Source organism: Notolepis coatsorum (genome assembly GCF_963971535.1).
Source record: "Notolepis coatsorum genome assembly, chromosome: 8".
NCBI classification, from domain to species: Eukaryota; Metazoa; Chordata; class Actinopteri; order Aulopiformes; family Paralepididae; genus Notolepis; species Notolepis coatsorum.
The window spans coordinates 108192491-108208720 of record NC_140172.1 but is presented as its reverse complement, the minus strand read 5'-3'; the positions used below and the strand labels follow the sequence as shown (position 1 = coordinate 108208720).

Below are 16230 nucleotides of genomic sequence, written 5' to 3'. Positions count from 1 at the left end.
TCAGTGGAGCGCGACCCAGTTCTGACACCATAGCTACTCCGGCCCCACAATACACTCTCAGGAACCACACAGAATAAGCTTGAAAGAAATTAAACAGGAAAACATAAATTGTTGCTTGCTTAAGAATCTAAATTGGATCTAATGGAGGGGGGTATATAGAGGTAGATTGGTTTCACACAAGAGACCCAGATTGAAATGTCGCCTGTTGCATAAAAGCAACCCGACTATAAATACCACACTCAGACTGAACAGCATTCCAGGCACAAGTCCTTTGTAGGGCATTTTCTAAGCCAGTGATTCCGACATAAGACGCACCCTTGGCACGAAGATGAACCTGATAATGACCCCTGCTAATCGGAACAGAATGCCAAGAGAGGGAAGCCCTGTTTGGGTGTTTGGGGGGGTGGAGGGGAGAGAGAGCGAGAAAAGTGGGCAGCGCCCACGCAGCCAGTCATTCAGACAGCTAGCCTCCCGGTCGCCTCCTCTAATTGGTTCCATTAGTGGGGATCTTTCGCCAGCCTGGCGCACGGAGCCAGTGTTGGGGGCCCCTTTGATGTTACTCTCTCTCCCTCTCCCTCTCTGCTCTCGTTATTTGCGCACGCCACCCCCCCCCCCCCCCCGTGCACTTCTTGGGGACGGCAGTTGACCCCGAGGAGAACCCCCGCCTCGCCCCATCCCTCCTGTCACAGGTCGTGGTGAAAACTGGGGTGGGCGCCTGGCCGTCCGCCTCCTCTGCGCCACGGACGATGCCAGGCGTCCCTGTCACCTTCTGTTCACCCCCCTGGTTACCCGCACCTCACTGAACATTCACCTCACCCCCCCCCCCCCCCAACTCACCCCCCCCCCCCCCCCCCCCCTCACTACCAGCCTTATGGGTTGATATTCAGTAGTACTTTCTAGGGGTGGGAATCGCCAGAGACCTCACGATACGATACTATTGCGATATTAATATTGCGATTTTTTATTTTATTTAATTTTATATTTTTGATCTAATTTAATTTATTACCTTTATTACCTTTATTATGTTGACAAAGTAAAACTTTGTCAACATGTTTTATCTAATAAAATACAGTTCAGTCTGTTCATCTCACTTAAATCATTTTTATTGCAGAACATGCTATTTTCTCAAGCAGACGGATGTAAACACTGTAATCTGTGTTGCATGTACCTGACAAACTGAACTGTTTGTATTACAGTCATATTCCAACTTAACTGAATGCACATGTGTGTGTGGACTACTGTACTATTACAGGTATTGAAATGAACAATGCAACTTCCGTATACATAAAAAAAAAATTAAAAAAAAAATTAATTATGAATAATTAAATATCGATACTTGGCGTCCCTGTATCGATACTGTATCGCCTGTATCGATACAGTAATATGATTGCCACAATACACATTCACACATAATAACCACAAAGACACATACACAAAACAGCTGATAATAAACAGTCTAAATCTCTACCGTAACTTACCCAGTACGTCCAGGAGGTAGCTGTGAGCGATGGAGCCGTACTTGTTGTCCACCAGGCAGGTGTAGTTTCCTCGGTCAGACGGCACCACGCTCTCCATCACCAGGCTCCAGTGCTGGTGTCTCAGCTAGCCGGCGGAGCACAAGAATGATCCCAGTTAGCCTCAATAGCTCTGCTACTGGACACGTACTCGTGTATCGCCTTCAGTAGGCTAAAGTACCCTAACTATGTACTGTATGTTATGTGTAAATGCTTTTAATGGCTTTTAACGTGTGTTACATTGTGAGGTCCGTCTTAACTTAACATACTGGAAGCTGTTCACATGGAGACTGTTTTTTTTTACCACGTTTATCCATGTGCCTGGCATCCTGTCATCATTCCCCTCACCTTGATTCCTCCGATGCGGTGTTCGCCCCTGAAATCGCGGCCGTTCTTCATCCAGCGTATGGTGGGCAGGGGGCTGCCCGTGGCGGGACAGCGGAACTTCACCGTGTTGCCCGCGGGCACGGCGTAGAGCTTCTTCTCCATGCGCTGGGTGTGGGTCCAGTAGGGACCTGGACGGACATACGGGACACACCGAGATTAGGGACACCTCCCGGGATAAAGGTCTGTGATTGGGTTATCACAGTACACAGTGAAAAAACAAGGATATACAACAGAAACGGATCGGGAGTTGTACCACATGTACCGAAACACACCTCTCGTGAAGTAAACCTGGTCGCCGTCGAGTTCGGCGGACGCGTCGTCCAATCCGTTGTCCTCGTCGTCTTCGCCTTCGTCGTCACCTGAACCCAACGGGTCTGGAGACGCGCGGGGAGGAGGAGAGGATGACAAAAGAGGAAGATGAGAGAAGAGGAGGAGACGTAGACTTTTCTGCGGTTGTACAGAGTGAGCAGAAATTGTGCCCTGAATCATAATCACATGATGAAACCCTTCTCAAACTCCCTTGAGGAAATCGCACGATAAAGCGCAGCTCTGAACTCACCCGCGACCGTGATGGTGAAGTTCCTCAGCGGCTCTTTGGTCCCCCGGAGGACACACACGTACACGCCCGAGTCCTCGTACGTCACGTCCGTGATCTCCATCACGGCGCCGCGGATCTGAATCCGGGGAGTGTGCGGGACACGGACGCCCTCCTTGTACCAGGTCATGGCCACGTTGGGCCGGCCGCTCATGTCGCAGCGCAGCTTCAGGGCATCGCCGGGCTCCAGCAGCAGGTGCTCCGTGGTGTCCTCACTCAGGTCCTCCGGGACATCTGCCGGGACAAAGGACCGCCGAAGCAAACAAGACATTAGCATACAATAACGTGTCTCTTCTGTCTGTCCGTCTTTCTTCTTCTCTCTCTACACACAGACTGGCCCCCTCCCTTCACACACACACACACAGAGACTAAACCAATCTGCGTTTTCATCTCCCTCTAAAGCGAGCGGCCATCCCCTCAACTATGACCTCTCAACTCTCGCCCCCCATTACCCCCCCCCATTGCCCGATACACATACAAAAAGAGGTTACCATGGAGGCCTAAGCCCCCACCATACACACACACACGCTCTCCTCCTCCTTCTCTTCTCTTCTCCTTCTTGTTTTGTTCTCAAGCAGATCATTGTGGGAGTGAGATCAAGCTAGCTACACAGACTCCCCTCGCTCCCTCCCTCCCTAAAAGAGAAACTGGGGGAAAGCGAGAATGTGGCTAAAGAACATGTTGTGGCGTGACAGTGGACGGGCCTCGGGGAGTGAAGCGGTGGGGCGGTGAAGGTCTGCTGGCGATCAAAGGGAGAGAGACGGGACCAAAGGAGGTCATTCTAACCAGAGGAGGAGATAGGGAGATTAGAGTGAGAGACAGAGAGAGAGAGAGATAGTGATAGAGAGAGAGAGATAATTCACCTTGTGTTTCTAGGCAACAAGGATGCTGGTAGCTTGCCCCTTTTATCACAGTTTTGAACCATATAGATGTATTATTTATTAGCTATGGCCCCTTTGCCGCGAAGTTGAGCAACCGCAAAGAGAATTATGAAAGTGAAAAAGTGGGCGGAGGGGAGCTCCAGTAGCTCACAGCGTATCTCAGCGCTATTTCGGCGTCGGGGACAACCGTGCGCGTCACGGATCTGGGGTACACGAGTTCGACTCCCGGACTCGCCGTATTTTCTCAGAGTGTCTTCCCCTGATCTATATCCCATTCAACCTGTTTCTGTCGGTCATGCTTGACCAGAAAAAGCGATAAACGCTAAAAAATGAAGTTTAAAAAAAAAAAAAAGTGGGCGGGACAAAATAAGACAAACAGGGCTCTCACAGTCACTCACCCTACAATTCACACATACTGTCATCTCAACATTATGATCTTCTCAGGGACTGGCGAGAAACCGTATGACTACCACCACTGAAACTGATTGTATATCTAAATGAATGCTATAACTTCACCAGCTAACCAGCTCAGCGACAAGTATGAAGAACAATATTGCAACAATTCATCTTCACCTCTCTGAGCTCTTAAAGCTCCACCGCGTTAGATACTTGTTCAACCTCCCCTTATATGGAGGTACTTCCTGGTAGAAGAAATTACCTGCAGGGACATCACCAGCATGCAGGTCTACAGTGCGGGAAACGATGGTTCCTACAAAAGGCAAGGACTGCAGGTCAGTATACACAGGTTGTCTAAAATAATACAATGCAGTCAAATAAACCATTGGTTGTAAGTTTCTCTGAAAAGCTTAACTGGAGGACAATGGAAGTAACCAACAGCAGAAGTAACTCTCATTCTAGTATCACCAGCATTATGGAACTAGCCAAACTGAGGAAGACTGGGGACAAACCAGTCAGCAGTCGAGAGAATAAGAAGCTTACCGGACAGGACATCTAGCCACGCAGACTGCATGGACTGTAGTTTGTGGCCTTTGTGTGTCGTCTCTGCCATACAGATGTACTCCCCTGCATCCTCCAGTGTCATGTTGGACAGGCGAAGAGTGTTCACCTTGGACAGGTTGCTTTGCAGGGCCTGTGAGGGGAGACATTATGGGAATAGCTTGAAATATGGGAAAAGTCTACATTTAGTCTTTAAAGATTGCTTCTTGACCTTTGGTATCAATAAAATTTTTTTTACCACAAACCAACAAAAATAGTGTCAATGTATTCGTTTTAAACGGTCTTTCTGATACAAATCACATCAGCTAACCATGATAAAGCACACAGCGCTTATTGTAGTTAACCTATGCTAAAAATAATGATCTATGATGATACCAGTGCCAATAACCACTGCATAACACACAGAAAGATCATGTCACTCTCGACCAGCACTTGTTGGGTCAAGCTGCAAAGCCGGAATTCATTGTAATTTTCAGCTAAAAGGTTGTTCATAAACCTAACCCCTACCTCACCCCTAACCTTACTGGAGGAGGCTTTCCATTTGCGGCTTGGTGAACAAGTAACAACCGCCACTCTTGGCCGTGTGTCCATCAAATATCATCTGAATCGCGTTGAACCACTGATCTTACCGTCAAAGCCCGGAGGCGAGGCTGTCCCTGGGTCTGACCCCCGCGGTCATCGTCCCTCTTCAGCCACTGCACCCTGGTCGCGGTCGGCCGGTGGACTTTACAAACCAGCTCCGCCTGGCCCCCCGCCGCCACCGTGGTGTTCTCTGGGTAACCGGGTACGATCAGAGGCCGAGAGACTCGCAGGTCTGGAGAGAGGAGGAGGACAGAAGGGAGGGAGGAGGGAGAGAGAGATGAAGCAAGGGAGAGGGAGAAAGAGAGCAAGGGATGGAAGGTGATGAAAGAGGGAGGGAGGTAGAGGTAGAGAGGCAGGAGAGCGAGAGAGAGAGCGAGAGAGAGAGAGAGAGAGACAGAGAGAGACAGAGAGAGAGGAAGAGAGAGAGAACTGTCAAAACATACCCCAGCGGTTTCAGTTTACCCTCTAAATGCTCGGGCGCCAGCAAATAGCCAGTGTGTTTCTCAAGTAATCACTGTCATCTACCGCTAGGCAGAGCTACGGTGATAGAGTGCTCTGATAAACCCAGCGCTATCGTGTTACCATGACCCACCACCACACGACCCGTTCACCGGGTCATTTGCCCGTAGTAGACTTGTTCAGCCATATGGGCGCTCCCGCCTTGCCCAGTGCTCAGTCGCTCAGAAAGAGCAATTTTCCAGACCAATTTTCTGTCTGATTGCTTCCTGCAAGCGAGCAGTCAAAAGGCAATCTGTTCCCGTGCTGGCGTGAACCGGCCTTGTAACAGCCCAGACAAAACATAGCTAGGCTACTTTGGGGGTGAGATATATAGAGGAAATCTTTTTTTACTCTGATATGATACTTTAGGATACATAGAAAAATACACATTTTCTTATAAACACCCCACATTTTATCATTTGGTGGAGATCTGTACATTTTTACTGGGGTATTTTGGAGACCTTCACATTTATTTCTAATGAAGACTACTGTTTTATATTTTGTCTTTTAGTATTATTTTCGTGTGTATGTGTGTGTTTTCTTAATTACATCCACGATTTGTAAGTGTACCGTTTTGGAAGACCCAAAATGTACCTCCGTGGTACCTTTTTTTTCACAGGGTGTAGGTAAGTGGAGAGGGGAACCCACAAGCTGGCAACCAACTTAATAGTCAGCGAACAACACAAGCCTGTTCACCCCTGTACTAAGACGACATTTGTTGGCCTGTTGGCCACATAATACTGGCATTGTGCTTTCATGCAGAGTACATGGAAAAACGTTACTTGAACTTGAACTAAAATAGAAAAGGCGGATGCAGTTGGGGTAGAATGTTTACGGAGTGGAGATTAACTAGTTGAGCACAGCCCGACGTTTCTTCCAAATATTCATCGACGCGGTGTGTTTTAAAGCACAAGTACTCCAGTGTGTGCTATCATAGGAACAGGGGGTAAGGATTTCAGGCTCAGGTCACAGAGTAGGGTTGTATTTGGCGGTCAACTCCATACCATCTCATCTAGCTGAAGAAAAACCACCAGGAACTGGCAGGCGAGTAAGGTTTCTATCCATGCAAATTAACTACCGGTATGTCCATTTCATTCCATATATCGAGAGGCCCTCATGATTGTCTTCTACAGAACAACCTTTGAGCCATAGTCATCTGCTGAACACAGAGACAGGACTTTCACAAGCACAAAGACCCCACAGACGGACAGAGCGACACAGACACATGGCCGCTGCTAATGAACTTGCGGGGACCCGGCGGAAGAGGACGGTGGCCTTCAGTTGAACTCGAGGCGGAGTGTGAATTGTCACCCAGGGGCGAGGGGGCAAACAAAACACAACACAACACAAACAAACCCTTCCACTGGTGCTAGCCAACAGACAGCAGAGCCCTCTATCTAAACTGGTTGTGACAGTGAAGGTATCTGGAACATCTTCATGCACACACCCACACTCTTCACAAAACTAACCTAACTAACGACCTCTATTTACTTATTATTATGGTGTTTGTTACCGAGCAGCATACGTAAAGCTGGAAACTGAAAAATGGGAAGCTGGAAAAGGTCCTCCCTGACCAGCTGATTACACTGACAGATCCCAGCCCACCAACCAGTAGTGGTGGGAGGAGTGATTCTTGTAAGAGAGTCGAATCAGAATCGATTCTATGAGGTGTTTCGCTCATTCACTAGTGGTGAATCAAAATCTCAGCGCTAGCGAATAAAGTGATGAGACTCAACACGCCTACCCAAATCACTCCAAAGAAATGCCACTAGCGCCCGACTCGAATTAACAGCTTGTCCTCTCGTTCACCCCTTCCTCTCTCTGTGCAGCTCAGTAGAAAAGAACAACGTGCGGTTGCTGAACGAGTCATTTGTTCGTGGAATGGTTCGTTTGCGTTGGCGAATCTAATCAACTCATTCACTTCGAATTGCAGATCAAGGTGGGGGTCGGGGGAAAGATGTACAAATACGTCGCGTAACATGTGTTGAACTGTAAACCACGGAATCAAAATTTGCATTAAATCCTCAAATGTGTGTATCGTTAACACGCCTAACGAACAGGATGAGGACAATGTCGAAAAGCAGGCGTGAGTGTGAGGACATTCCGGAAGATAGGAATCTGAAACTGGAAATGAAAGGGAGGGGTTTCTCTATCTCGAAGGGTTCCTGCATTTTGTAGACGCACACTCTATGATTAGTAACTAATCCTGATAGCCTGGGGATTAATCTGTGAAGTTTGAAGTATAATTTCCACAAATTAATTAATGGTATTTAACCACACAAGAACATTCCAGGTCTAAGTGTGCTGGATCTGTGCGAGTGTAGGTGGCACGCATCACATCTCCTCAGGTAAGAAATATCATACACACATCATTCTGTACCAAGACCAACACTCATAATTGCTACCTTTGAGACGTTGACTCTGTTTCTTCCCCCATTCATTCTCTCTCTCTCTCTCTCTCTCTCTCTCTCTCTCTATTCCTTTCTATAAAGGGCTCTGGAAGTGGGTGAGAAGTTGGGATGGTTGCCACAGACACGTCAATCTTGATAGGGGTCGTTTGACATCCCTTTCTCCCATGGTGGTAGTGAGATTTTCTGTAGCTGTTATTCATACAAGACTTCCAAATCATCGTTTAACCCAAAAAGGTGCCTATCCAACACAGACAGACAGTGGGAATGACCCTGTGTGCGTATGGCAGCTTGCCACAGAAATCTCTCTCTCTCTCTTGCTCTCCCCTATGGGCAAATGGAAGTACCCTGGGTGGCTTTGCCCTGCACTGTTGACTGATTTCTGGGTTTGAAGGGTTGAGCGAAATCTCTTCTGGCAGGGTCTTAGCAGTGCATTGTGGGTGCCTCCATGGGGGGGCGGAGAGAATACCTTCTCCACCTCCCCTCCTCAGCAGGAGTCAGCTTGGTCAACAGGACAACAATGAATGAGTTCAACTCCTCTCCTCTATCAATCTACCTATCTACCTATCTATCTATCTATCTATCTATCTATCTATCTATCTATCTATCTATCTATCTATCTATCTATCTATCTATCTATCTATCTATCTATCTATCTATCTATCTATCTATCTATCTATCTATCTATCTATCTATCTATCTATCTATCTATCTACCTACCTACCTACCTACCTACCTACCTATCTATCTATCTATCTATCTATCTATCTATCTATCTATCTATCTATCTATCTATCTATCTATCTATCTATCTATCTATCTATCTATCTATCTACCTACCTATCTATCTATCTATCTATCTACCTATCTATCTATCTATCTATCTATCTATCTATCTATCTATCTATCTATCTATCTATCTATCTATCTATCTATCTATCTATCTATCTATCTATCTATCTATCTATCTATCTATCTATCTATCTATCTATCTACCTATCTATCTATCTATCTATCTATCTATCAATCTACCTATCTATCTATCTATCTATCTATCTATCTATCTATCTATCTATCTATCTATCTATCTACCTATCTATCTATCTATCTATCTATCTATCTATCTATATATCTATCTATCTATCTATCTACCTATCTATCTATCTATCTATCTATCTATCAATCTACCTATCTACCTATCTATCTATCTATCTATCTATCTATCTATCTATCTATCTATCTATCTATCTATCTATCTATCTATCTATCTATCTATCTATCTATCTATGTATCTATCTATCTATCTATCTATCTATCTATCTATCTATCTATCTATCTATCTATCTATCTATCTATATGTCTTTCTCTCTCTTTGTCTCCCTTTTCTCAGCTGTGTATAGGCCTATTATATAATAGCATTCCATCTACAGTGGTTCAATGTTTAAACTACGTTGTTAAACCTGTCATCTCTATCTCAGCTGTCCCAGTATGCTTTCTATAAACAGTTAAAAGTTCTAGAATTGCAGTGTTTTAAAACCCATTACTCGGTTGCCTGTTTCCACAGCAGAAAGACCAGTCAAGACAACTCAATGTTTTGTTTGCAAACTTTACATTCTTGTTAGAAACTGTATAGTCTCTGTGGGAATATCTTGCCCCACTTGCATTCCGTTTCACCTCATCATTCATGAATTGCTAAATGATTTTAAAGTAGGCGGGACTAGTGAATTGATTATGCGAATGGCGATTCAGGATCTGGATCTAGGCAAAGGGAATATACTGTAATCTCTGCTAATCAACACACACAAAGGAGACATACATTATGAACAGGCCCTGGCTAGCCTCGCTGGGTCCTGTAGCATAACCTAGATTACTGAGAGACTACTGTATGAGAGGAGCAGAAGAGACAGCTTCTGTACATGGGGCCTGCAGGGAAGCAATCCACTCAGCCTGTCATCAATCTCCACACATCATCACAATACTTCTGGGATGAATGGACAGCCCTGGCAGGTAATAAACCTCAGGCGTGTGGTTCTAAAGCATCAATGGGGGGGAGAGACCCCCTTCTCCCTCCCTCCTCCTTCCTTTCCTCCACTTAGCCCCCCCCCCCCCCCATCCTTCTCCCTCCTCCCTCCTCCACACCTCCAACCCCTCAGTCCTCTATGGCTGGCACGCAGCCAACCAGATTTACACTTCCGAGCCCCAGGGCCTTGGGCAGATCGGATAGCACAGTTTACGGCAGCAAAAACACTGGGAGCCTTTTTTTCACTTCTCCCCGAGAAATGATTACAGCCTCCCCTCAACCTTCTTCCTGTCACCTTGACTTCCACTCATGGGTCACACCTCCACCGTGGTTGGCCGGCTGGTTCAGCCATAGAGATAGCTTATACATGGTTCAGCTATCACTGGAGCATTATGGCAGGACAACCCACAGGGGCCGAGACGTTCTCTAACTAAAGGAGCCCCAGGGTTTATTTCCTGTTGTAATGTTTGCTAATACAATAGCTTTGACAGGAAATAAAAGCCCATGCTGTTCCCCTAGCGATGGAAGTCAACTGAAAAGGTTCCATAAAGATTCTAAGAGTTAGGATTACCGATCTGGGATTAGTCATCAGGCCACATGGTTGTAGAACTTTACTCGTTAAACTGATGTAAAATCAGCCCTCCTATTCTAAGATACTTCACACCCTGTGTGCCAGTGCTTCAGTGGAGTGTGGTGGTGGTGGTAGTTGTGGAGGTGGGTACAAACTCTTAATTCCATTGGTAGCTATGGTAGTATCAATGAAATACAGAAAACAATGCTGAGAGATATTGGAGCTTTGACCATAAACGAGACACAAATAAAAAGCAAGACCCTCGTTTCAAGAACACAGTGCAGGCCTATCTATCTTTACAGAAGAGAATAAAAATCAAACTGTCCTGCAACAAAAACAACAGCCGTATCATACTGTAGCTACATCGTCAACGTGCCAAGTCTTCAGGATGTCAGTCAAATGTTTTTGAATTTTCATCACCTTGCCATGCCTTGCATTCTTGAGAATTTATAGTGCACCTTCAATAGTTTGCCTTGCTGCAAGGGGTTGACATTATTGTCAATAGACATGTGTATATACAGCTGGATGCAGACCGGAGAGAAGGAGACCGATCTTACCTTTAGCGCTTCCTTCATCTGTCGCCTTGGCCAGAACTCTGCAGCCCGTCAGACACAAGAGGACACAGAGCGGGTAGACCGTCACCGACGTGGAGACCATGATGTGTGGATGTTGGTATACAACAGAACAGACTGAAGCCCTGGTTCGGCCTCACACTCCAGTCCCGGGCATCGGCGACTTCAGAAACTCCACAAACTCACAAAATTTGGATCCTGGAGGGGAGGGGGGCAATAGATACAGTCAGTTTGTTGATGATATAAGAAAACACATCATATGACTTAAATATATCGACAGACCATATATAGAGTGTGTAGGGGGGATTTTAACTGAACACTGCCTATTGTACTGGATTGTAAGTCTATACTGTCCAATTTGACTGAAAACAACAAAACAAATGCTAACAACAGAGACTGAGACAAAGCCTGTATGTATTCTAGAGCTGTAGCCTATTATTAAGCAGATGTCCTCCTAGCTGTCCCGGCCATGTATTGTCCCCGAGTCCCCTGTGACCGTATAAATAAGGCCCAGTCGGTGCCCTTAATGCGCGGCTGTTACCGCCTGTTGTTTGTCAATGGAAGGTGCACAGCCAGCTCCGGGATAATGGGCCGTTACATCGAAAACACTTGAGACTTGCCATGAAGCCATCTGAGGGGCAACAATGACAAATTCAACCTGCACACTCAGCGGCCGACGAAACAGGGGAGGTGTTGGGGGAAAATAGATGTAGCCCAGGCTACTGCAAGCACTTAGGCTAATTAAGTGGCATAACAATTTATGTTTTACTTCATATCGCGGTGTTGCGTGTATACTAGCTTTAGGTTGGTATAGTCGCTTTATTAGAGCACAATCTAATTCTAATTATGACGTCCAATGTTTTTTTTTCTTCTCAAATTGTCTTTGTAACTATTATTGTATCTAAGTTGAAGCCTGTTAGTTTATTCGTTCATCATTCATTATTGCATTACACGATTCGGACCGTAGCGAGTGTGCGTGCTGGTCCCGGATGACGCCAATCACGGAACCGAGTCCGGCCAACTGTGCACAGGCGCCAGTCCCCGGTGCGCTCCATGCAGGCAAAGTGTGTGTGGCGCGCACATACACGCCACGCCGATTAATCTCCCTACTGAATGAAATGTATTCTTTCTCAATTTAGGACTGGCAAACTTATTGTCCTGCTAATTTCCCTAATGGCGCTAGGGACTGTACTCTTTGCCTGGGTTATGTCTGAAGCAAACAGATTTCATGTTGGCCCTTCATTCTGCTTGCAATTAACTAAAAGTGAACATCAATTAAACCAAATTGCATACACGTTCACTATAGATAAATTGGTCAATTCCATCTCCAAAATCTGTATTCTTCTTTTGCACTCACCCCATTTATGTTTAAAATGTACTGGCAATAAAAAAAATTATATTAGGTTAGGATATATCTATTATTTTACTGCAAGCACTGGATATATTCCTGTTATTTGTCCACACATGGCCTATAGTTATGACATGTTTATGATTATTGTTTGTGTGAGAGTATGTGCGTATCCTCGCGCGCGCGTCAAGTTTCACGCGCTCCTACAGTCGATCAAATCGATATGGCACAGCTTGAACGATGTTGCAACAACAGTGTACAACAACAACAGATATTGGCTCTCTCTCTGCTGCACATAATAATCAATACCGGGGGAAAAGGGACAACTTTTATCAAGCCTAATTCGGCAGGTCTATATTGACATAGAGCCAACATTGTATGTTGATGTATAGGTATAAAGTAAAGTATATGTTCAGATTAGAATATTGGCCTAAGCAAGCGCAATGTGTGGGGAAACATCTACATGTTCTGCTAAGTCTATGCCTAGCCAACTTGTGTTCCTTTGTATATCAACATTACTAATTGCAAGGCATAACGGTCGCTTCACTCCATACAAAGCATATCCAGTCAGGTCCTCTGTAAATGAATGAAACAATTGAGGTAATCCTGAATGTGTATTTGTAGCCTACCTTTCCTTACGTTCGTTCCTCGTAGTGTCGATTTGGGCACGGGGGAAATAGCCTGGGCTATTCCTAGTTCCTTTCGATTGAACTGAATATTGAAATCCTCATTTGGTGCTCCTATAATTGTTCCACTATATCCTTACTGAAATTAGTCTCTGGGCGATCGTAAGGCGAAATCCTTACGGAGACAGGGTTTATAAATCCATCCAAATAACCCAAACATAAGCGGCAGCTGCTCGCCGGGTGTCCAAGGAGGCGATCCTTTAACGGGACTGAGCGCAAAGTCCACTTCGTTCTCCGGGACCCGCTTGTGTTTCTCTGAGCTCACGGCGCCCCGCTCTCCCTCTCCTCCCCGCCTCCAGGCGCTCAAAGTGCGGCTACATCCATTGCGAGAGAGATAGGCTTAAACGAAGCTCGTAGTTTTCCCTCTGGAAAGTGAGTGAAACGCACCCAGTGTGTGCGTTAAAACCCAAAGAGAATGAAGTGTCTACTAGCTGTGATGATAAGAGTCCCTGGTCGCAGTGCCCTGCTGCTGCAAGTGGATCGTTAACAATGGGGTGTGATGTTCGGTCTCTCTCTTCTGTGCGCACCGGGCTGCTGGTGCTGCTGGTGCCGTGGATCAGGCGGTGGAGCCTCCAAACCCGAGCGCGCCTCTGTCTCTGTCCGTGTTTGTGCTTGTTGCTGTGTGTGTTGAACGCATGCGTGTCTCTCCCCGGCAGACCTGTTTCACTCTGCCCCGCTCTGGACAGGAGTCACAACAATGGTCTCAAAAGAGCGAGAGGAGGAGGAGGAGGAGGAGAAGGGGGTGAGATTCTGTTCCCCCCACCCCCAAAACAAATCCCCTCAGAGGGCTGCCCCCTCCTCAGTGACAAATATAAACCAAGACTTCTGCCGCCTTCCACCCGTATAGTCTCCACGAGATCTCTGTAGGAATAGATTCAATTCTAACAATTAATTTAAGTCACCGAATGTATTACTATTGTGTTGTAATTGGCTATTGGTAGTATAGCCCATGCATGCACCAGTAACGTGTGTAAACAAATTAAACCTTGTTTGTAAAATTACCAACTATTTTATTTTCAAATGTTATTTTAGATTGTATATAGCTTGCGCCACCAGTTTAAAATTTAAAATAAGAATAATAACAACAACACGTGCATTATGGCTACTTCTTATTGTTGAATCCTAAATTAAACCTGTAAATCATGATACAATTGTGGCGGTCATTATGTTAATTGAGTTGTTTTCTCCCCACGATTTATGACACCTCTTTAATTTATTACTTGCTAAATTGCTGCTTAAGCAAACAGGGCATGAAAAGCTCTTTTCATTAAAAGTTGTTGTTTTACATATTAAATACTTGAGAATTACCTCCGTGATTTAATTAATCAGCGGCAGTAAAGAGCATGCTGGCTAATCCCCTTAGTTGTGGCCCGGAGTCAAAAAGAACCCGCCCACTAGGCAGCAGTTTGTTTTTCCTTTCTAATATGGTTCAATAAAAAGCTTATGTTAACTATACAGTACAGTTCTCGGCTACTTGTTTGTTACAATGACTTGCTTTGTCATTTTGTTTGGAATTTAGTTGGATAATTGATGGAAACATTAAGAAATAAATCTTCACACAATGTCATTATATGAGCTGTATAGCAGACTCTCTCTCTCTCTCTCTCTCTCTCTCTCTCTCTCTCTCTCTCTCTCTCTCTGCAGTTCCACTCTCCCCTCTCTCTCTCATGGCCCTTTCTTTCTTTCTCTTTCTTCTTTCTTTCTTTCTTTCTTTCTTTTTTCTTTCTTTCTTTCTTTCTTTCTTTCTTTCTTTCTTTCTTTCTTTCTTTCTTTCTTTCTTTCTTACACTTATCTGTAACTAAAACCTGTTCATTATTATTATTATACCATAGCATTATTCTTGGGTACACGTTGGGTCCATGACACCCATGCCAACGTCTCCCTGGGTCTCGTTTTCCCTGTACACCTGTTTTTATGATATCATTTCGAGTTTCCAGTTCAGAATGCCTTTGTTGGTGGAAATGGTCTAGTTTGGTATAGTTTGGTCTAGTTTGGTATAGTTTGGTCTAGTTTGGTATAGTTTGGTCTAGTTTGGTATAGTTTGGTCTAGTTTGGTATAGTTTGGTATAGTTTGGTATAGTTTGGTATAGTTTGGTCTAGTTTGGTATAGTTTGGTCTAGTTTGGTATAGTTTGGTCTAGTTTGGTCTAGTTTGGTATAGTTTGGTATAGTTTGGTATAGTTTGGTATAGTTTGGTATAGTTTGGTATAGTCTGCTCCTGTAGCCTCTGCAATGGACCTGTCTCAAACCCTGCCCCTTTTCTTGATCCTCCAATCACAGCTGTCGCTTACCTCGGACAAACTTGGTTTGTCCGAGGTAAGCGACAGTTGTGATTGGAGGATCAAGAAAAGGGGCAGGGTTTGAGACAGGTCAATTGAACGAGATGAACAATAGAACAGACATAAATTGGTTTACAACCATTGCAGTAAAGTTGGCTTTAGGCAACAGTAAATTGAGAGTCTTTTTTTTGACAGTTGTTGACAATGGATGTCTGTGGTCACAATAATAAACCATGGACTTGGTTCCATCAGCCATGACACTTGTGTATTCACCAGGCCAGAGTGTGTTCTACAGCCTATAAGGTTTATACAGGGGTGTGTCTGGAAGGAGGGGAGGGCTGTTTACTCTAAGATTTACAACATAAGTTCTCTGGTCGAATAACAGTGGTTCTCTAAAAAAAGAAAACAAATCAAGAACCCCCAAATTGATATGGATTATGCCATCTGATTGGATTTTGTCCTAGTCAGCCAATCAACAATAGAGAATGAAGACAAAGATATTTTATCTTTGGTGGTGGGGCTCCCCACTTGTTTACAGTTTGAGGTTCACAAATTGGACCTTTAAATATTCATTTATAGCAACACATGTTGAGAGTATAGCTGACATTTACATTGTGTTATATTATGTAAATAAGCCCTAGCACCTTATGAGACCCCTCCTCCTGCTAGGATTTCTCAGGGCTGCTGACGCTCCTGGGACCCTTACTCCTGCTACAACAACAACGCTGTCACCCTTGCACCGCGGATGAGTGGACTGTATTTTATAGACCACTTTTCTGGTCTTCTGACCACCCAGAGCACTTTACAACGTATGCCTCACATTTACTCCCCCCCCCCCCCCCCCCCCCCCCCCCCACACACCGACAGTGAAGGCAGCCATGCAAGGCGACAAACAGCTAGTCCGGAGCACATAGGGGTTAAACGTCCTGGTCA

General features: G+C 45.1%; 1 protein-coding gene across 1 annotated transcript in view; it reads right to left on the bottom strand.

The window, feature by feature from the left end:
• The window catches only part of fgfr4 (fibroblast growth factor receptor 4), a 23876-nt gene extending 10191 nt beyond the window's left edge, over nucleotides 1-13685 (bottom strand). Inside the window, exons 1-9 of the mRNA XM_084320498.1 lie at nucleotides 12963-13685; nucleotides 10971-11183; nucleotides 4964-5148; nucleotides 4317-4467; nucleotides 4036-4086; nucleotides 2461-2730; nucleotides 2174-2275; nucleotides 1863-2029; nucleotides 1479-1602 (exon numbers count right to left, since the gene is read on the bottom strand). Of these exons, the coding sequence (XP_084176624.1) occupies nucleotides 1479-1602; nucleotides 1863-2029; nucleotides 2174-2275; nucleotides 2461-2730; nucleotides 4036-4086; nucleotides 4317-4467; nucleotides 4964-5148; nucleotides 10971-11070 (1150 nt within the window). The 5' untranslated portion in view covers nucleotides 11071-11183; nucleotides 12963-13685. The remainder of the gene's footprint in view (nucleotides 1-1478; nucleotides 1603-1862; nucleotides 2030-2173; nucleotides 2276-2460; nucleotides 2731-4035; nucleotides 4087-4316; nucleotides 4468-4963; nucleotides 5149-10970; nucleotides 11184-12962) is intronic.
• Between the last annotated feature and the right edge of the window lie 2545 nt (nucleotides 13686-16230).